General features: G+C 42.4%; 1 protein-coding gene across 3 annotated transcripts in view; it reads right to left on the bottom strand.

Annotated features, from left to right (window-relative positions):
* arfgef1 (ADP-ribosylation factor guanine nucleotide-exchange factor 1 (brefeldin A-inhibited)) overlaps window positions 1-22,929 on the bottom strand; it is a 375,012-nt gene that overhangs the window by 262,907 nt on the left and 89,176 nt on the right. For all 3 annotated transcript variants that reach the window (XM_070891344.1, XM_070891351.1, XM_070891358.1), the window contains exons 2-4: window positions 22,619-22,649; window positions 18,427-18,583; window positions 11,833-11,979 (exon numbers count right to left, since the gene is read on the bottom strand). In XM_070891344.1, coding sequence (XP_070747445.1) covers window positions 11,833-11,979; window positions 18,427-18,583; window positions 22,619-22,649 — 335 coding nt within the window. The remainder of the gene's footprint in view (window positions 1-11,832; window positions 11,980-18,426; window positions 18,584-22,618; window positions 22,650-22,929) is intronic.

Here is a 22,929-nt window from a genome sequence, read left to right as displayed (position 1 = left end):
CGTGCTGGCTGCGCCGAGGGCCAGAGGACCTGCAAGTAGGTGGGAGAATACCGAGGATTTTTTTAGGTGCCGTTTTAGGCGCGATAAAACGGGCGCCCAGCTCGGAGGGGCGCCCGTTTTTTTTCTTGTGGAAACTTGGGCCCTTTAAGACTGCTTTAATTTCCTTAATTCATATGAGGAATGCCCACTCTAGAGACACTGTTATTTAATTAATCCATCCAAACTTTTGAATACAATGTGATCCTTTTCTTTTAAAAAAAATTAATCTGTGCCTGATGATGCAATGCAATTCTCATTTTTAGGTCATTAGTTTTCAGGAGGCAAGTCTGCCAAATTAATAAAATGATCATCTTTTTAAGAAAGAATCTGACTCTTATAATTAAAACAGAAAATGTTGGAAATACTCAACAGGTCAGGGAGCATCTGTGGAGAGAGAAACAGAGTTAACGTTTCAGGTCACCGACCTTTCATCAAAACTGGAAAAAGTTAGGTTTCAAGCAAGTGCAGAAGGCAGGGAAAGGGGGGAGGGGAGGAAAAAACAAAAGGGAAGATCTGTGTTAGGGTAGGGTAGGCAGATAGTGAATGAGTGACCATCAGACAGAGCAGTGGAAGTAAGGTAGTGCAGGGGACACCTGCGGTCATCCCCCACCAAAACAGATACACCGCCTTGGGTGCTGTTGTGGGGGATGACTCATCAGGGGAGGGCAGCAGCAGCCAAGTTCATGGCACCATGGATGGTTCTGCTGCACAGAAGGGCAGGAAAAAGAGTGGGAGAGCTATAGTGGTAGAGGATTCTATTCCAAGGGGAATAGATAGACATTTCTGCGGCCGCAATTGAGACGCCAGGATGGTATGTTGCCTCCCTGCTGCAAGGGTCAAGGATGTCTCGGAGCGGCTGCAGGACATTTTGGAGGGGGAGGGTGAACTGCCAGTTGTCGTGGTGCGTATAGGTACCAACGATATAGATTAAAAAACGGGATGAGGTCCTACAAACTGAATTAAGGGAGCTAGGAGTTAAATTAAAAAGCAGTTCCTCAAAAGTAGTAATCTCAGGATTGCTACCAGTGCCACGTGCTAGACAGAGTAGGAATTGCAGGATAGCTAAGGTGAATTATGTGGCTTGAAGAGTGGTGCAGGAGAGAGGGATTCAAATTCATGGGACATTGGAACCGGTTCTGGGGGAGGTGGGACCAGTACAAGACGGACGGTCTGCACCTGGGCAAGACCGGAAGCAAAGTCCAAGGGGGAAGTGTTTGCTAGTGCTGTTGGGGAGGGGTTAAACTAAAATGGGCAGGGGGATGGAAACCTATGCAGGGAGACATAGGGGAGCAGAATGGGGCAGAAGCAAAAGATAAAAAGAATAAAAGTAAAAGTGGAGGGTAGAGAAACCCAAGGTAAAAAGCAAAAAGGGCCACATTATAGCAAAATTCTAAAGGGGCAAAGTGTGTTAAAAAGACAAGCCTGAAGGGCACTGTGCCTCAATGTGAGGAGTATTCGTAATAAGGTGGACGAATTAACTGCGCAGGCAGCTATTAACGAATATGATATAATTGGGATTACGGAGACATGGCCCCAGGGTGACCAAGGCTGGAAACTCAACATCCAGGGATATTCAACATTCAGGAAGGATAGACAGAAAGGAAAAGGAGGCGGGGTAGCGTTGCTGGTTAAAGAGGAAATTAACGCAATAGTAAGGAAGGACATTGGCTTGGATGATGTGGAATCTGTATGGGTAGAGCTGCAGAATACCAAAGGGCACAAAACGCTAGTGGGAGTTGGGTACAGACCGCCAAACAGTAGTAGTGAGGATGGGGACAGCATCAAACAAGAAATTAGGGATGCGTGCAATAAAAGGTATAGCAGTTATCATGGGAGACTTTAGAAATATCGAAACATAAAAATTAGGTGCAGGAGCCAGCCATTCGAGCCTGCACCGCCATTCAATAAGATCATGGCTGATCATTCAACCTCAATATCCCTTTCCTGCTTTCTCTCCATACCCCTTGATCCCTTTGGCCGTAAGGGCCACATCTAACTCCCTTTTGAATATATCGAACGAACTGGCCTCAACAACTTTCTCCGGTAGAGAATTCCACAGGTTAATCACTCTGAGTGAAGAAGTTTCTCCTCATCTCGGTCCTAAATGGCTTACCCCTTAGTCTTAGACTGTGACCTCTGGTTCAGGAACTCCCCAGCAACGGGAACATTCTTCTTACCTCTAACCTGTCCAATCCTGTCAGAATTTTATATGTTTCTATCAGATCCCCTCTCATTCTTCTAAACTCCAGTGGACACAAGCCCAGTTGATCCAGTCTCTCCTCATATGTCAGTCCTGCCATCCCGGTAATCAATCTGGTGAACCATCGCTGTACTCCCTCAATAGCAAGAACGTCCTTCCTCAGATTCGGGGACCAAAACTGAACACAATATTCCAGGTGTGGCCTCACCAAGGGTCTGTACAACTGCAGTAAGACCTCCCTGCTCCTGTACTCAAATCCTCTAGCTATGAAGGCCAACATGCCATTTGCCTTCTTCACTGCCTGCTGTATCTGCATGCCAAAGTTCAATGACTGATGTGCCATGACATCCAGGTCCCGTTGCACCTCCTCTTTTCCTAATCTGTCACCATGCAGATAGTATTGTCTTCCTGTTTTTGCCACCAAAGTGGATAACCTCACATTTATGCACATTATACTGCATCTGCCATGCATTTGCCCACTCACCGAACCTGTCCATGTCACCCTGCAGCCTCTTAGCATCCTCCTCACAGCTCACACCGCCATCCAGCTTAGTGTCATCTGCAAACTTGGAAATATTACACTCAATTCCTTAATCGAAATCATTGATGTATACTGTAAATAGCTGGGGTCCCAGCACTGATCCCTGCGGCACCCCACTGGTCACTGCCTGCCATTCTGAAAAGGACCCGTTTATTTCCGACTCTCTGCTTCCTGCCTGCCAACCAGTTCTCTATCCACATCAATACATTACCCCCAATACCATGTGCTTTAATTTTGCATACTAATCTCTTGTGTGGGATCTTGACAAAAGCCCTTTGAAAGTCCAAATACACCACATCCACTGGTTCTCCCTTGTCCACTCGACTAGTTACATCCTCAAAAAATTCTACAAGATTTGTCAAGTATATGATTTCCCCTTCATAAATCCATGCTGACTTGGACCGATCCTGTCACTGCTTTCCAAATGCGCTGCAATTTCATCTTTAATAATTGTTTCCAACATTTTCCCCACCACTGATGTCAGGCTAACCGGTCTACAATTCCCTGTTTTCTCGTTCCTTTTTTTTTTAAAGTGTTGTTATATTAGCTACCCTCCAGTCCATAGGAACTGATCCAGAGTCGATAGAATGTTGGAAAATGATCACCAATGCATCCACTATTACTAGCGTCACTTCCTTAAGTACTCTGGGATGCAGACTATCAGGCCCTGGGGATTTATCGGCCTGCAATTGCATCAATTTCCCTAACACAATTTCCTGACTAATAAGGATTTCCTTCAGTTCCCCCTTTTCGCTCGACCCTTGAACCCCTCGTATTTCCGGAAGGTTATTTGTGTCTTCCTTAGTGAAGACAGATCCAAAGTATTTGTTCAATTGGTCTGCCATTTCTTTGTTCCCCATTATAAATTCACCTGATTCTGACTGCAAAGGACCTACGTTGGTCTTCACTAATCTTTTTCTCTTCTTATCCATACAAGCTTTTGCAATCAGTTTTTATGTTCCCTGCAAGCTTCCTCTCATACTGTATTTTCCCCTCTCCTAATTAGACCTTTTGTCCTCCTCTGAAATCGAAATTTCTCCTCGTCCTCAGGTTTGCTGCTTTTTCTGGCCAATTTATATGCCTCTTCCTTGGATTTAACACTATCCCCAATTTCCCTTGCATGCCACGGTTGAACTACCTTCCCCGTTTTATTTTTACTCCAGACAGGGATGTACAATTATTGAAGTTCATCCATGTAATCTATAAATGTCTCCCATTGCCTATCCACTGTCACCCCTTTAACTATCATTTGCCAGTCGATCCTAGCCAATTCACGTCTCATACCATCAAAGTTACCTTTCCTTAAGTTCAGGACCCTAGGCTCTGAATTAACACTGTCACTCTCCAACTTAATAAAGAATGCTATCATATTATGGTCTCTCTTCCCCAGGGGCCCTCGCACAAGATTGCTAATTAGTCTCTCATTACACAACACCCAGTCTAGGATGGCCAGCTCTCTCGTTGGTTGTTGTAAAGAGAAAAAGATTAGTGAAGACCAACATTGCTCCCTTGCAGTCAGAATCAGGTGAATTTATAATGGGGAACAAAGAAATGGCAAGCCAATTGAACAAATACTTTGGTTCTGTCTTCGCTAAGGAAGACACAAATAACCTTCCGGAAATACATAAAAATTGGGCTAACCAAACTGGTAGCAATACGATGGAGGAGGATTGCCTGAAGTGTATTAGGGATGGTTTTCTAGATCAATATGTCGAGGATCCAACTAGAGGGCTGGCCATCCTAGACTGGGTGATGTGTAATGAGAAAGGACTAATTAGCAATCTTGTTACGCGAGGCCCCTTGGGGAAGAGTGACCATAATATGGTAGAATTCTTTATTAAGATGGAGAGTGACACAGTTAATTCAGAGACTAGGGTCCTGAACTTAAGGAAAGGTAACTTCGATGGTATGAGTCGTGAATTGGCTAGAAAAGGCTGACGAATGATACTTAAAGGGTTGACTGTGGATCGGCAATGGCAAACATTGAAAGATCACATGAATCAACTTCAACAATTATATATCCCTGTCTGGAGTAAAAATAAAACGGGGAAGGTGGCTCAACCGTGGCTAACAAGGAAAATTAAGGATAGTGTTAAATCCAAGGAAGAGGCATATAAATTGGCCAGAAGCAGCAAACCTGAGAACTGGGAGAAATTTAGAATTCAGCAGAGGAGGACAAAGGGTTTAATTAGGAAGGGGAAAAGAGAGTATGAGAGGAAGCTTGCTGGGAACATAAAAAGAGACTGCAAAAGCTTCTATAGATATGTGAAAAGAAAAAGATTAGTGAAGACAACCATACGTCACTTGCAGTCAGAATCAGACGAATTTATAATGGGGAACAAAAAAATGGCAGACCAAGTGAAGAAATACTTAGGTTCTGTCTTCACGAAGGAAGACACAAATAACCTTCCGGAAATACGAGGGGACCGAGGGTCTAGTGAGAAGGAGGAACTGAAGGAAATCCTTATTAGTCAGGAAATTGTGTTCGGGAAATTGATGGGATTGAAGGCCGATAAATCCCCAGGGCCTGATAGTCTGCATCCCAGAGTACTTAAGGAAGTGGCCCTAGAAATAGTGGATGCATTGGTGATCATTTTCCAACAGTCTATCGGCTCTGGATCAGTTCCTATGGACTGGAGGGTAGCTAATGTAACACCACTTTTTAAAAAAAGGAGGGAGAGAGAACACGGGGAATTATAGACCGGTTAGCCTGACATCAGTCATGGGGAAAATGTTGGAATCAATTATTAAAGGTGAAATCGCAGCGCATTTGGAAAGCAGTGACAGGATCGGTCCAAGTCAGCATGGATTGATGAAAGGGAAATCATGCTCGACAAATCTTCTAGAATTTTTTGAGGATGTAACTAGTAGAGTGGACAAGGGAGAACCAGTGGATGTGGTGTATTTGGACTTTCAAAAGGCTTTTGTCAAGGTCCCACACAAGAGATTGGTGTGCAAAATTAAAGCACATGGTATTGGGGGTAATGTATTGACGTGGATAGAGAACTGATTGGCAGACAGGAAGCAGAGAGTCGGGATAAAGAGGTCCTTTTCAGAATGGCAGGCAGTGACTAGTGGGTTGCCGCAGGGTTCAGTGCTGGGACCCCAGCTATTTACAATATACATTAATGATTTAGATGAAGGAATTGAATGTAATATCTCCAAGTTTGCAGATGACACTAAGCTGGGTGGCAGTGTGAGCTGTGAGGAGGATGCTAAGAGATGGCAGGGTGACTTGGGACAGGTTAGCTGAGTGGGCAAATTCATGGCAGATGCAGTATAATGTGGATAAATGTGAGGTTATCCACTTTGGTGGCAAAAACAGAAAGACAGATTATCTGAATGGTGGCAGATTGGGAAAAGGGGAGGTGCAACGAGACCTGGGTGTCATGGTACATCAGTCATTGAAAGTTGGCATGCAGGTACAGCAGGCGGTGAAGGTGGCAAATGGCATGTTGGCCTTCATAGCTAGGGGATTTGAGTATCGGAGCAGGGAGGTCTTACTGCAGTTGTACAGGGCTTTGGTGAGGACTCACCTGGAATATTGTGTTCAGTTTTGATCTCCTAATCTGAGGAATGACGTTCTTGCTATTGAGGGAGTGCAGCGAAGGTTCACCAGACTGATTCCCAGGATGGCAGGACTGACATATGAGGAGAAACTGGATCGACTGGGGCTGTATTCACTGGAGTTTAGAAGGATGAGAGGGAATCTCATAGAAACATGTAAAATTCTGAAGGGACTGAACAAGTTAGATGCAGGAAGAATGTACCCAATGCTGGGGAAGTCCAGAACCAGGGGACACAGTCTAAGGATAAGGGGTAAGCCATTTAGGACTGAGATGAGGAGAAACTTCTGCACTGAGAGAGTTGTTAAACTGTGGAATTCTCTACCGCAGAGAGTTGTTGATGCCAGTTCGTTGGATATATTCAAGGGGAGTTGGGTATGACCCTTGCAGCTAAAGGGATCAAGGGGTATGGAGAGAAAGCAGGAAAGGGGTGCTGAGGGGAATGATCAGCCATGATCTTATTGAATGGCGGTGCAGGCTCGAAGGGCCGAATGGCCTACTCCTGCACCTATTTTCGATGTTTCTATGTTTCTATTACATAAGGTATGTGAGTTTTGGCAGACACCTAATCAAACACAAGAAGGGAAACAGAAAGCAATGAAGATGAACAAGATAAATGAGACAAATGGAAGTCCCGTCGGAGAGAAGAGCAAAACATCCTTAAGATGGGCATTCCAGGAAGAGAAGTGGCAGTGAATTAAACACAAACACAAAAGCAAAATACTGCGGATGCTGGAAATCTGAAATGAGAACAGAAAATGCTGGACATAATCAGCAGGTCAGGCAGCATCGGTGGAGAGAGAAACAGAGTTATCGTTTCAGGTCGATGACCTTTCGTCAGAACTGGATATGTAAAACAAAAACCACTAACAATAGAGTTATTAAACAGTTATCATTTGCACTCATTTTTTGAGCGACCTTCTGCGCCTGTGCGCTCTGGACCCCGCCCACAACGCCTACGCAAGCACAACACCGCCCCCGTCCTCCCACGCATGCACAGACTTCTCGAAACCGGAAGTGGGGGGGAGCAGGGGGCTGCGGGAGGGGGGGGGGGGAAAACAGTGAGAGAGACTTGGCAAAGAGTGAGATTGGGGCAGAGAGAGAAATACTGTGGGAGAGAAATAGAGACTGGGGGAGAAAGAGGGGACGCAGGAGATGCGATCGGAGGGGAGAGGGGGAACTCAGGGAAGACAGATCACGTTCTTCCAACCCCACCCTCTTTACAGCCACACTAGATTTCTTGGAAAGCTCGGTGCATGTGTGACAAGGGACATCATTGGAGTGGATGAAATACGGAAGTCACGATACTGTCACGATTCACTTCATACCCAACAATCTGTGATCCACACACAATGCCCCATCTATGGTACAGGCAGGAACTTGGGCTGGGATGGTGGTCAGGAACCTGGGCCAGGGATCAGGAACGTGGGTGGGGGCGGGGGCGTCGGCATCAGAAGGGTGGGGGAGGGAGCATGAACTTGGGGCAGGGGCATGGGCATGAACTTGGGCTGGGAACCAGAACCTGGGGCGGGGAAAGAGAGACTGGAACCAGGGGTGGGGACCGGAACCTGAGCCGGGGGGGGGGGAGCAGGAACTTGGGCCGGTCAGGAACTTGGGCTGGGATGGACATGAACTTGGGCTTGAAAGGGCAGGAAATTCGGCTGGGCGGGGTAGGAACTTGAGCCAGAGAGGGGGAAGGAACTTGGGCTGGGTAGGGGGAGCTCTCCTGTCTGGAGTCGGCAGTCAGAATGGTTCGAATTACACTTTGCAAAGTCACTGAGAACTTGGGCTGGGCGGTTCTAATTATACCTTCCAGAGAAACTGCTGGGTGTGTCTTCTCCTCCAAGGGGACCAATTAGCAATCAGGTCATATGATCATTCAGACCCAGAGCATTTTTCTAGTGCAATAACTATGTCCATTATTGAAGATGCACAAGTTATTTTCCTGCTTTTTGTTAGTTTGTCAATCCAGTTATGTCTTCAAGTGCGCTCTGATTTCATGCAGGAGAGATATCGGGGTAGAAATTCCAATGTCCTGGGACTGTACGAAGTTTCTACGGACCCAGGAAGGCATCAGAAAAGCCAGTTTTCAGCACGCAATGCGGGTGCGCTGAAAACCGGTTTTTCCGATTTGTCAAACTACTCATACCTTGCCGGGCAAATGTCTTCAAAAATCTTGCACCTGAAAAAGCAGGCGCATAGCCTACTTTTACAGGCGTTAAGAGTTTAAAAACCTACAAAAAAACATGTTTAAAATTAAATTTTAAACAACATATTTATGTTAAAACCCTGCCCACTCAGGTAATGTTATTTTAAACCCTAACCCCAACTTTTTTTTTTAAATCGGCAATTTTTTTTCTTTAAAAAAAGATGTATAACAACTTTAATTTCTATTAATGTATTGTGTGAGGTGTTTTTTTTAAGGTTTTATTTAGTGTTTGTGCGTTTTGAGGTTTTTCTCAAAGTAATTGGAGATTCGTTACTTACGAATCTCCTATTACTATGAATGAGAAAATACTTACCTGTGATTGGGTGTACAGGCACATGTGACTCCCGTGCACGTCCCTATGAGCACGCGCTGCGACGCGCAGGGAGAGGAGGCTGTGGACCAGGATCTCGAGCTGGTGCAGCAGCTTCAGGTAAGTGCGCATTTTATGTCTATTATTTAGTGCTTTGCTCGCGGGAAGTCCTCGAGAGGAATTTTTGCTCCAATATTAAAATAATACAGGAGGGTTAACTTCTCATATGCAATGTCATGGGAGATCCAGTAATACATAATTAAAATCTTAGATTCAGCACATGTCTATAGTATCACATCTTTCAAATGCATCACAATGGGCAGGAATGGGGTACTGAAGTTGCATGTTCAGCCATGAACTCATTGAATGGCAGTGCAGGCTAGAAGGGCTGAATGGCCTACTCCTGCACCTATTTTCTATGTTTCTATGTAACTAAAACTGTGATCTTGGAAGTGTCCCATCTCTAAAATGTCACAGGGCAAAATAAATATTGATTGGCTTAAGTAATCACCATTGATGAAGTTATGCATATTGACTGGCTCAAATATCTCACTGGCTAAACATAAAAGTATCCAATACCAGTTCTACTTAGCGGACTTACAAAGAAGCTTCCAATCAGCAATGCGCAATCACACAAGACTAAGCATCGAAGTCGCTCAATATTTTTTCAAACCAAGCAATCTAGAACCAGCAACTCCTACAAACAAGCATATCAAACTGTTCAAATTATTTCATAACAGTTTTCGACCCCTTTATCTTCACTTACTTCAATGGGCTCAAGTTTCGGCTCGAGTTGCTCCTATTTTTTTTTGAAATTGTAATTGTCGACATTTAGTCTGCTCCAATTCTAGTGAGTTAGAATAGTTTAGTTTTAGAACAGTTTTTTTTCCAAAAGGGGGCGTTACTAACCTCTTACGTCCATTTTGCAAGTTTAGGCAGCGAAAACTTACGCCAAACTAACTTAGAATGGAGTAAGTGTAGATTTTTGTATGCTCAGAAAAACCTTGCCTACACTTTACGGCGTAGGGAACGAGAGATGGTTGGGGGGTAGGGGGGGGGGGGGGGGGGAAGAGTTTACAAGCATTAAATACTTCACTTTTACAAATAAATCAATAATAAATGTTAAATAAATCAATAAATCAATCAAAAAAAAATTTAAAAATTAAAAATTTAAATTTTTTTAAAAATCAATAAATGAAAAATTAAAAGTTTCTACTCACCCACTACAGCACCGGGAGCCCTCAAACAGCATGCTGGGACGGGGCCTCTCCAGGAGATGCCGGTCGGGCGGGCCTCACCGCCGACCAGGACTTCGGGCGGGCCCCGCCACCGACCAGGACTTCGGGCGGGCACCGCCGCCGACCAGGACTTCGGGCGGGCACCGCCGCCGACCAGGACTTCGGGCGGGCCCCACCACCGACCAGGAGTTCAGGCGGGCCCCGTCCCCAGCAAGATGCCGGGCGGGCCGCCGCGGAAGAGGTAAGTACTGTCAGACCACTCGGCCCGGGATAGGGGCAATGTCCCTTCGGCCAGAGATAAGATCGTCGCCCGGAGACAAGACGCGCTGGGAGGGCCATGAGCGACGCGCGCAGCCTCCACTGCATACTGTTTTTGGCGCAGGACTGTAGCTCCACCCCTAGCAGCTCCTGCTGCGCCGCGCCGAGCTGGAAATGGCCCTCCAGATATCGGAGAATCGCAAGCTAAGTATTTGGCGCTTTATCGGTTCTACAAATTAGGCGGGCCTCTCCGATGTGCGCCGTTCTAGCGGGGGTACGAAACTTGAGCCCAATGTAACTGATAACAATAACATTTAATGTAAAAAAAGACTAAAATGAAGAAAAACACCACATTTATTCATAAAATTGATCATTTAATTATAAAATTGGCTGAAAGAAAATTCTCCTGCATAGGCTACAATGATTTTTTTGCATTGTTGTTGAGGGGATTGATGTTTGCTCTAAGTCCAGAGGAGGACATTTTAGACAATTTTCACTGAATTCCATACTCCATTTGGATTTGTTTGGGGGGGGGGGGGGGGGGGGGGGGGTGGAATATTTTATAATTATGTGAATAACTGAAAAAAAGGCACTTTTGAAGGAGGAGGAAGGAAAATGTAACGCATTAAATATGTTTGAACCTTAAGCAAATATTACCTGCCCAAACAACAGGGGATAAATATTTTTATATGTAAATACTTGGGATCAAGAGATTTTGGAGGGAAGGATAAAGTTACTTGCATCTAAAGCAGGTATTGTAAAGTGGTAGGTAAATAATAATACAAAAATGGTGCCTGTACTTTTCAGCATCAGTAAGCTGTGTAATGCTTTTAACCTTGTGTCAGTTTATGTGATATATTGCTTTGTAAATTTGCTATATTACAGTAATGATAAACCATGTCGTGTTTAGGATGCCGGTGGAGTGCGGAAAACATGAGAACTACAATCCAGGTCCCAGACTATCCGTGGGGTCAGCAGTTAATTCTCGACTATATATGTAAAATTATTATTAAACTGAATTATCATTTATCTCCAATTTAGATATCTAATCTGGAAGACATTCAAACCCTAGAAATAATCACCCAATCTGCAGAGAGATCTTCCAACTAACTTGCACTTGTTGCAATAGTGTTGTGTTTCAGTTGCGCAACGAAAAAACTTGTCCAACGTTTTACCACTGATGTAATGTGTAAGAAATTATAAGAAATGTTTTCTCCACCTCGATATTCAACATGCTCAGTATCTCAATGATATTTACCATGCTCAGCGTTTAGCTTAATTTGTGTAGTTTAATTCTTAAAAAATTAAATGGGATATTCAGATAGTTAAGCGGCTTTACTGAATTATATCCAAGCAATTACAAATGAAAGAACTGTATGTGTAGCACTCTGTATTAAGGCATTAAAACATTCATAAAAATCTTTCCAAAGGCTCCGCTCATCACTAGAAGGCTCAAATACGAAAATATTACCTTAATTATCTGCAGTTGCACACCTTCATCTGTTTGTGGGCCTTGAAAACATCCACATATAGTCTCTATGATTCTATCAATTAATTTCTTGCCAGGTGTTGTACTGTCTGGGGCATTACCAGTGAGGTGCCCATAGGCAATTAATTTCTACATGAAAGAAGGCAAGACAAGTTAGCATCAGAAAAATCCTAAAACCAATCAAAATCACTTTCTTCTGTTTGGTCTTATTCACCATCATACCGATTCGAATAATTATACAGTCATTTGCCAATAAAGTCTATCTCTGCAGTCATGCAAATAATCGCAGAATAGCACGGAGATAGTTAGAAAGTTGCCTTTATATAAAGCTCTCAATGCCATTCTCAACCAAACAGCAAGAGAACTGGAAGACACCCATCATCTAATTTTTCTTCCCTCCTTATGAAAAAGCAGCTTGCTTCCGCTCAATGCCTGTCATACCAAGATTGGGAAGTCAGTGGAGTGGGGAGAAGTGAATTGCATCCCACCACTGCATGGCATTATGCACTGGTTCTCTAATATGTTGCTTTGTTATAACTCAAGTACAAAGAAAAGTTTACCCACATAGGCCGTATAATGCAAGAGTATCAATCTTTATAATGTCAGCTTTTTCAACTATTCGGAAAAATAGCTTCTAAAGCTTTAAGCAAACAATTTCAAGGTTACAGAGATAGGAGTGGCATAGCCATGGAAGAATTTAAATAGGAGGATGGTAATTTTGAAGTAGAGGCATTGGGGAGAGGGATCCAATGTAGGACAGCGGGGACAGGGGTAACGGGGAATTAGGATTTGGTGTACATTAGGATATGGGCAGCAGGGTTTCGCATGAGCTGAAGTCTGTGGAGGATGGGATGAACAGCTAGAAGAACATTGGAATTGTGGAGTCCAATGAGGCTTTTGGCAGCAGCCGGGCCGAGTCCAATTAGGGTTTTGGCAGCTGATGGGCCAAGGCAGGGCAGAGGCAGGCAACAGTACAGAACTGGAAGTAGGCAGTCTTTGTGATGCGGATGGCATGGGGTCAGCTGCTCAATTTGGGGTCCAATAAGACGTCAAGGTTCCAAACAGCCTGGTACAACCTGAGACAGTGGTTGGGTAGAGGGACGGAATCGATGGTAGGGTTTGGAATTTGTGGTGGAACCAAAGATGATAGCTTCAGCCTCCCCTTAAATGCATCTGTATTATTCGCTTCAACCACTCCCTGTGATAGCGAGTTCCACATTTTCACCACTCTTTGGGTAGTGAAGTTTCTTCTGAATTCCCTATTGGATTTCTTGGTGAGTATCTTATATGGATGGCCTCGAGTTATGCTCTTCCCCACAAGTGGAAACATTCTCTCTGTATCCACTATCAAATCCTTTCATAATTTTAAAGAAAATAGGTCACCTCTCAGTCTTTTTTCCAGAGAAAAGAGACCCAGCCTGTTCATCCTTCTGATATGTATACCCTCGCATTTTTAGTATCTTCCGTGTAAATCTTCTCTGCACCCTCTCCAATGCCTCTATATCCATTTTATAATATGGCAACCAGAACTGTATCAGTACTCCAAGTGTGGTCTAACCAAGGTACGATACAGGTTTAGCATAACTTCCCTACTTTTCAGTTCTATACCTCTAGAAATAAACCCTAGTACTTGGTTTGCTTTGTTGTTATTGTTGTTGTTTATGGCCTGGCTAACCTGTGTCTCAACTTTTAGTGATTTGTGTATTTGTACTCAGAGATCCCTTAGTTCTCCTACCCCACCTAGATTCACACCCTCCAATAGGTGACCTCCCCTTTCTTCCCACCAAAATGTAACACCTCACAGTTATCTTTGTTGAACTTCATCTGCCAATTATATGCCCATTCTGCAAGTTTATTAATGTCCTCTTGTAATTTGTTGCAATCCTCCTCGGTATTGACTATCCCCCCTCCTATTCGGTGTTATCCGCAAATTTAGAAATTGTGTTTTTGATTCTAAAGTCTAAATCGTTAACGTAACTTGTGAACAGCAATGGTCCCAGCATTGATCCTTGTGGGACACCTCTACCCACCTTCTGCCATTGTGAATAGCTACTCTTGACTCTGCTTTCTGTCTTGAAGCCAGCGAGCTATCCATTCTGCTACTTGTCCCTTGACTCCACATTCTCTGACCTTGTTAATCAGTCTATTATGGGGTACCTTATCGAGGCCTTTTGAAAATCGAGATAAATTACATCTACTGCATTACCATTGTCTACTCTCTCTGTTACCTCTTCAAAAAATTCAGTAAGTTTGGTCAAGCAAGACTTTCCCTTTTGAAATCCATGCTGACTTTTCATTATTATATTTTTGGTTTCTGATGTTCTTCTATTTTCTCCTTTAGTAGGGACTCCATTATTTTTCCTACCACTGATGTTAAGCTGACTGGTCTATAATTCCCTTGACATGTTTTATCCCCCTTCTTAAATATAGATATTACGTTAGCTATCCACCAGTCTTCTGGCACTATACCTTTTTCTAATTAATTATTAAATATGTGTAGTAATGCCGCTACTATCTCATCCCTAGATTCTTTTAAAATGCGTGGATGCAATCCATCCGGACCAAGAGTTTTATCCTCTTTGAGTTTGATTAGTTTATTGAATATATCTTTTTTTTTTAAAAAGTAGTGGTTCCAGCACTGATCCTTGTGGGACACCACTACCCACCTTTCGCCACGGTGAAACTAATTCACTTTTGAGTTACTATTAAATCTGCTTCCATCACCCTTTCAGGCAGTGCATTCCAGATCACAACAACTTGGTGTGTAATTTGTTTTCCTCATGTCGCCTCTGGTTCTTTTGCCTATTATCTTAAACCTGTGTTCTCTGGTTACCGACCCTTCTTCAACTGGAAACAGTTTCTCCTTATTTGCTCTATTAAAACCCTTCATGATTTTAAACACATATCCTCTTAACCTTCTCTGCTCCAAGAAGAGCAACTCCAGCTTCTCCACATAACTGAAGTCCCTCATTCCTGGTACCATTCGAGTAAATCTCTTCTGCACCGTCTCCAAGGCCTTGATATCCTTTCCAAAGTATGGTGTCCAGAATTGTACACAATACTCCAGCTGAGACCCAACCTGTGTTTTATAAATGTTTAACTTAACTTCCTTGCTTTTGTACTCAAATTCTCTATTAATAAAGCCAAGGATCCCATATGTCTTTTTAACAGCCTTCTCAACTTGTCCGGACACCTTCAAAGATTTGTTTACATACATCCTCAGGTGTCTCTGTTTCTGCACCCCCTTTAAAGTGGTAGCATTTAGTTTATATTGCCTCTCTTCATTCTTCCTTACAAAATGTATCGCTTCACTGTTAAATTTCATCTGCCATGTGTCTGCCCTTTTCAACAGTCTGTTCCCTCCCAAAGTCTATTACCATCTTCCTCATTGTTTACTACATTTCTGAATTTCATGTCATCTGCAAACTGACTTTATGTAAATCCACGTCCAGGTCATTATTATGTATTAGAAAGAGCAGTGGTCCTAATATCAACTCCTGGGGAATACCGCTATATACTTCGCTCCAGTCTGAAAAACAAACATTCACCACTACTCTTGGCGTTGTTACCCACAGCCAATTTCGTATCCACGCTGCCACTAGCCCTTTAATCCATGGGCTTTAATTTTGATAATACTATTATGTAGTACCAGTACTTTGTTTTGAAAATCCATAAACACATCAACCACATCTCATCAACCCTCTGTTACTTCATCAAAGAACTCAATAAAGTTAGTCAAGCCCAATTTTCCTTTAACAAATCTATGCTGACTTTCACTTATAAACCCATAATTTTACAAAGGCCAATTACATTCTTCCTGGATTATTCTCTCTCAAAGTTTCCCCACCACTGACATGAGGCTGTAATTCTCTAGACCTCTGGCATCAGCCCCATGTCCAAGGCCAGAACCTCCGCAATCTTAACACTTACTTCCCTCAAGAAACCTAGGATGCATCCCATCTGGACCCGCTGACTTATCTACTTTGAGTACTGCCAACCTGTTGAGTACCTCATCTTTATTTTAATCCTAAATTTAAAATTGAAGAGAGATAATACAGTATGTATATACATATCTATGCCAGAAAACAAAGGTAAGAGTTCTATAACACTGATTAGGCCTCAGCTGGAGTATCGTGTTCTGTTCTGGGCACCATACTTTAGGAAAGATGTCAAAGCCTTGGAGAGGATGCAGAGGCGATTTACTAGAATGGTACCAGGGATGAGGGACTTTAGTTATGTGGAGACTGGAGAAGGTGGGATCCTTCTCCTTAGAGCAAAGAAGGTTATGGGGAGATTTAATAGAGGTGTTCAAAATTAGGAAAGGTTTTGATAGAATAAATAAGGAGAACCTGTTTCCACTGGAAGGAGGGTTGGCAACAAGAGGATACAGATAAGATAATTGGCAAATGCACCACAGTGGAGATGAGGAGAACTGTTTTTACACAGCGAGTGGTTATGATTTGGAATGTACTGTCTGAAAGGGTGGTGAAAGCAGATTCAATAGCAAATTTCAAAAGGAAATTGGATGTATACTTGAAATGGAAAAAAACTGCTGGACTATGGGGAAAGAGCAGTGGAGTGGGACTAATTAGATAGCTCTTTCAAAGAAGTGACACAGGCACAATGGGCTGAATGGCCTCCTTCTGTGCTATCTGATTCAAATTTTGAGGAATCCAAATGAGAAAGAGTAATTAACTGCCGAATAACAAGCAGCTCCAACAGGGCACATGATAAAGGGCAAGCAGTACCCAGCCGTATTCTAGATGGAGAGCAGGGGTGGGTCTGGCACATGTTATGCAAGTCAACATTCCCAGCGATCCCTCTGATGAAGTCAAATTACCAAGTTGAATCACTCTACTCCGGAACTCTCTGGTCCGGCAACCTCCGGTATCATTCCTGGCAGGGGGGTCACGACCCGCACTGTATCCTGGGTCTGGCTGCTCCTCCTCTCCCCGCTGCCTCCGGTGTTCCTTCCTAGGTCGGGTCGACGCACCGTGTCCTGGGACGAGCTGCTCTTCTTCTCCCCGCTGCCTCCGGTGTTCCTTCCTAGGTCAGGTCGGCACGCTGTGTCCTGGGGCTGGCTGCTCCTCTTCTCCCGGTGTTCCCTCCTTGGTCGGGTCAGAGCGTTGTCAACAATACACGGTAAGTTTTTAATGTAATTGTTCATTTCGGGTGGAGACACCAACTTTCGGAGCGGTGGGGTCAATGTGTACCTGTGGGGAACATCAGTGAAGTGTCGCCGTGGGCTGCAGGTCAGCTGAGAAAGATCGGCAGTGTTTACAGCCGAGTATAAATCCTTCCAACTGATGTAAAGTCCAATGTCTGATCTTCAGAGTTTGTTTTAGATGAGCGACCTTCATTGTTTTAAGCATTAGTTCAGAGAGCCTGCAATACTTCAGCCGACTTTGTCCTCTCAACTACAAAATGTGCCTAATAGTCAATATCAGTTTTTAAACAAATAAAAACAATCGACCACGTATGATTCACACCTAAAAAAAGAGAGTGAGAAAGTGAGAGAAATGGACGGATGGATTCCAGTTGGAGTAAAATATGATGAAACTATGGGTGGGTAAAACATGTCTGATTTATTTCACAAACTCATTCTGCTCGGTGGTAATGAAACACGATTTGTGGACAATCTGTAGGGAATACAGACCATGGTGTTAACTAGCTGTAGGCTCATTTATTTTATTCATTTTCATTTAAATGTACTACACAGATAGGAGAGCGGGCGAGGCTGTGTCCGATCTGTGCGCTGAAGTGCATTGCTTTAATCATCAGTGCCAATCGTGTTTCATTATCACCGAGCAGAATGGGTTGGTAAGCTCTCTGAACTAATGCTTAAAACAATGAAGGTCGCTCATCTAAAACAATTTCTCAAGATCAGCCATTGGACTTTACATCAGTTGGAAGGATTTATACTCGGCTATAAACACTGCCGATCTTTCTCAGCTGACCTGCAGCCCACGGCGACACTTCACTGATGTTACCCAAAGTACACATTGACCCCACTGCTCCGAGAGTTGGTGTCTACACCCGAAATGAACAATTACATTAAAAACTTACCGGGTACTACTGACAACACTAGGGTCGGCGTAGCCTTCTGTGGTCCGGAAAATGTTCTTGTCTGGCACAGGTCATGTCCCGAGTGTGCCGGATTAGAGGTGTTCAACCAGTACTTGCAACTGCTGGACAAAAACTTGGAAGCTGCACTAAGACGTGCGAGATAAATTCAGGGCAAAATTTTGATCTCGGGTGTAAAGAAAGATGCAAAGGTTTGCACTAAATGGAGGTAGATGTTTGTTAAGTAAATAGACACGTGCAGTACATTTACCTGTATTGTATGTATGGCATTTTCCACTACAAGGAGCACGTGTGGACATTCAGCGATTACTACTGGATAACACTGAAATAGAGCCAACCATGCCACACTTCAAATGTTTACAATGCAATATAAATTGCATTAAAAAAAAAACTTACTTTCAAAAGACATTATTTATAGCTTCCTTATACAGTAATTTTTTTTAAAAATAATGAACTTATTTACATTTTAGACCCAAGTATTGCAATACAAACCTGTAAACAGTCAAGAGATGTGCTGACTATGCGGGGACATTTCGACTGGCATGCCAACTCAAAAGGGAGAAAATACTTGTCTGCTTCAATAAAGTTTGCCTTTGATTTGACTGGCGGCAAGGTCCCAGAGACAGCCTTTGCTTCTGCATGGGGAGGACTAAACGGAACAACACAACAAACATTATCTTTAACATTTGTTTAAAAAAAGGACAGTAAAGATTATAATGCCTGGTTTTGTTAGTGTCCAAATCCAGCTTACCAACAAAAATGTTTTAACAGAAGATACTTTTTTTTTTTAAATCTGGTGGTCAAGAGGTTTTATTGTATGGTTGGCTATACTTCCAGTCTTACTTTTTACTATTTCTTCCTCAGCAAGAAAAAAAATAAAAAGTAAACTGAAAGAACGACAACTAAATTACAATACAAAGCCTAACTGAATTATTCTAATGGCCACTGTGATACCACTTAATGGAACAACTTTTATTAAAAGGGAAAAGTAAACAAATCCTTTTGTGATTGAGATTAGTCAAAATATCACTAAGTAACAAAATCTGTTGCATGCAGCACTTGACAAATTGTGATAGAGGTGACGACTATTGTGACTACTTTTACAGTGCAGTTTAATATATTGATCTCTAAAAATAATTATAAAGTATAGTAGCAATGCTTGGTGCATTAAATATTCATAATGTGTTGGACATAAAGCCGAGCACTGCATGGTCTATAATCACGACTTTTATTGGTCTACAAGTGATACATTTTGATAGGAAGAATGTGGAGAGGCAATATAAACTAATTGATATAACTTACAAGGGTGCAAGAACAGAGACACCTGGGTGTGTACCTATGCAAGTTTTTGAAGGGCAATAAAAGTTGAGATGCCGTTTAAAAATGTATACGGAATCCTTGGCTTTATAAATAGAGGCATAGGGCTGGAATTTCCCCAACCTTGCGCCCGTTCTTTCGATGATACTTCGCCGAAAAACAGTGATCCACTAGTTTTGCGCCGGCGGTTTTTAAATACCGCTGAAAAGCGGACCACCGGCGTGCAAGACTGGAAATACCGCTATCGCCTTAAATTTGTCTTTTAGCCCACTCGTATTCTGGGCAGCGGAAACAAACGCTTGAGGAAAAACCCGTGTTGCAGCTCCAAGAACAGAGGAAGGTATGAAGATCTGCAAAAAAGATAAGTTAAGTTTTTATTTTTATAATTCTTTTTCAATAGTTAAGTGTCGTGAATGTTTTGTGATTTTTTTATTTTTTGCGATTTTTATTGTGTTTTCCCCCCCTCACTAGGCCCAACACGCAGCGGTAATCCGCCTCGAACTAATGTTGGCGAGGATCACAGTTTCAGCCACGAATCCTTGTGCAACGCAGATTTTTACCGCTGGGCGCATTTTTTAACAAAACTTAGGCCTTTAAAAAATGGCGGTGTGATTAGTGTATTTTTGGCAAAAATTGCTGAAAAATTACCGCTATCACCAAAAGACAAATTCAGTAAAAAGCAAGGAAGCTATGCTAAATGTTTATAAAACACTGGTTAGGCCCCAGCTGGAGTATTGTGGCCAATTCTGGACACCACACTTTAGGAAGGATGTCAACGTTTTAGAGAGGATGCAGAGGAGATTTATTAGAATGATACCAGGGATGAAGGACTTCAGGTACATGGAGAGACCAGAGAAACTGGGGTTGTTCGCCTTAGAACAGAGGTTATGGGATATTTGAGAGGTGTTCAAAATCATGAAACGTTTTGATAAAGTAAATAAGGAGAATTGGTTTCCAGTGGCAGAAGGGTTGGTAACAGAGGGGACAAAATTAAGATAATTGGCAAAAGAACCAGATGCGACATGAGGAAAAAAGTTTTACACAGCGAGTTGTTATGATCTGTAATATGCTGCCTGAAAGGGTGGTGGAAGCAGATTCAATACTATCTTTCAAAAGGGAATTGGATAAATACTTCAAGGGAAAAATTTGCAGGGCTATGGGGAAAAGGAGTAGGGGAGTAGGACTAATTGGATAGAGGCATGATGGGTTAAATGTCCTTCTTCTGTGCTGTATCATTCTATAATTCTATGATAAAAAGATGACTAAAAATGTGAAGCATATTATATATATTTAATCATTTAAGTCATCCTGTAATTCGAGTCCCAGAGTATGTAAATAAATTGCTTTATCTGGGTAAATTTCAGTAATTCTTACACCATACCCCCACTGTTTAAAGTCCAACAGTGACAAGTTGCTATGATGTCCTTCTTAGTCACAACAGGATGACATAATTGGGCAGAGCCTGATCAAATTTAACCTACAGCAGTGATTCACCAAACCTTTGTGGCTCTAGGGAGTTTTATCTGCATCTTATACATGTCATACAAAGAGACTAATATTGTCCATAGGTTATTTTCTAACCTCTTTAATGTTCTCTGCACCATGTAATATTCCTCAGTAGAAAGAGCAGATGGGCAGCCCGCTTCCAGGTTCAAATTCCAATTCCAAAAGCTTGGCATCCGTTCGCCAGCTCCTGCTGTTAGTTTTCCAAAGCCCAGTGGCAGACTCACAGATCAATGTAATACTATGACTACAAGTCTACCATCAGGCGACGCAAAATAAATTTAACTGTATTGAGATGCGACAATGCATTCCAACAGGAAAGAGAGGTTAGAGACGGGGCAGTAACTTACAAGGACAAAGAGGTTGAGGTGGGCGTTTTGAGATGGGGGTGATGACGACAGTTTTGAGAGGAATGGGAAGAATACCTGACAAGAGGTTATCGGGTTTCATCAAAAACTTATATTGCCCCTAAAGCTTTTCATTCTGTTACCATTTTAATGATCTAAAGCAGTAACGCTCACTTGCATTTAAATGCTAAATAAAATTGAATCATACAATTTTACAGAAGGATTTAATTTGGCCATTTGCAGCTGCGCAACTCTTTGAAAAACAAAAATGAGCGATTTACACACTTATTGACGTCTGTCTTTTCTTTTCCCAGCTATCAATTTCTGATGGCATTGATCCCCCCTTCTCACTCCCGCCAAGTTGATCCGCACCCCCATTTTGTTCAAACCTATCCTTCCTTCCTGCTGTATTGTTCCACAGGCATTGGCCACCCTCCAGCATCCCTCCCAAGTGACCATGTGCAAGTCTAATCAGTGAATATCAACAGACACTGAATTGTGGATAAGCATATCAGCCAAGTCTGGTATTACAGGTATTCTAACTAAGGATACACACACATGCAATTCCCAGATATCAATAGTATTCATCCTATATATTGCCCTGTAAATCAAAACCTTAACAAACAGTAGAAAGTTTACCAGTACGGAAGGCAAAACCTAGATTTTTGTTAATGGAGGAGAAATGGTGAGCAGTATGGAGACAGACCTTCAACATTACCACTTTTAGTAAAATGCACAAAAGTCAACTCAAGACCAAATGCTGTACATACCACACTCCATACAAGCTCCACAAACATCATAAATTACCCACATAAAATTTGCACATTTCTAGCTGGTTAAACTCCAACAGATCCCTGGTACACTTGGAAGTCTCTAAGCCTTGGCTCTGCCAAGGTATATTCTGGACTTAGGCAAGTGAGGTTCGGCCCTGAGCAGGGAAGAGTGTTCATTACATATCAAGCATCAAGCCAACAGAAATACTACATGCCGATTTCTCAGCAGCTTGGAGATTCAGTGATGGTTTTCCAGATGTATCTAAAAGTAGCTGTCCAAAAATAAAACACATTTCATTTTCTTTTGGAAGGTCTGTGTACCAGACTTTAGCCATTTGTTAAAGGGGGAAATGGCAGTAAGTATTTCAACATCACCACCTACTTCAAAATGCCCAAAGACCAACTCCTACATTGTACATACCACACATCCTACACAAGCCCCACTTTGTGGAGTTAGAAAAAGAAAAAAAAGCTTACAGTAATGATTCAAGATAGCTTCTTTTAAAAGTTGGTAATATGCAAATGATGATTGGATAGAGGATATTCAGCATGTAAAGGAATGAAATCAAAAACATTAGGGAAATGTTTATGCTGGAATTACACGTTGAAACTTTAATGTTGCAAGTGTGCACGAGTCATAGATTCTAAATAATGGGACATTTCTTACATTGGCACTCTGCACTTAGATGCAATGAAACTGGAATCAACGTGACATTATAAAATAATAAAGGAACAATAGTTTACCTTTGTTTTTCTGTTTCTGATTTTATCTCCTCTGTTGAAAGAAAAAATAAAATAAAAATTCAGTAAATATCAATATTTTATAGCATCAATCTAAAAGCAGACTGATCAAAGAATCACAAATAATTGGTCAATCCAAGACTGATGCCACTGCCTCGTCCTCTGCACATAGTCTTGAATCTTCCTCTGCTTCAAATATTTTCCAATTTTCCCTTAAAAAATACAACGGTCTCTGTCTCAACCACTTCCATTGGCAAAACATCTTTCTTTAAAAACAAGTTTCGACTAACTTTTCTTCTCACTCACTTAGTGAC

This window comes from Pristiophorus japonicus, chromosome 1 (genome assembly GCF_044704955.1).
Source record: "Pristiophorus japonicus isolate sPriJap1 chromosome 1, sPriJap1.hap1, whole genome shotgun sequence".
NCBI classification, from domain to species: domain Eukaryota; kingdom Metazoa; phylum Chordata; class Chondrichthyes; family Pristiophoridae; genus Pristiophorus; species Pristiophorus japonicus.
This window is presented reverse-complemented; position numbering and strand designations above follow the sequence as displayed.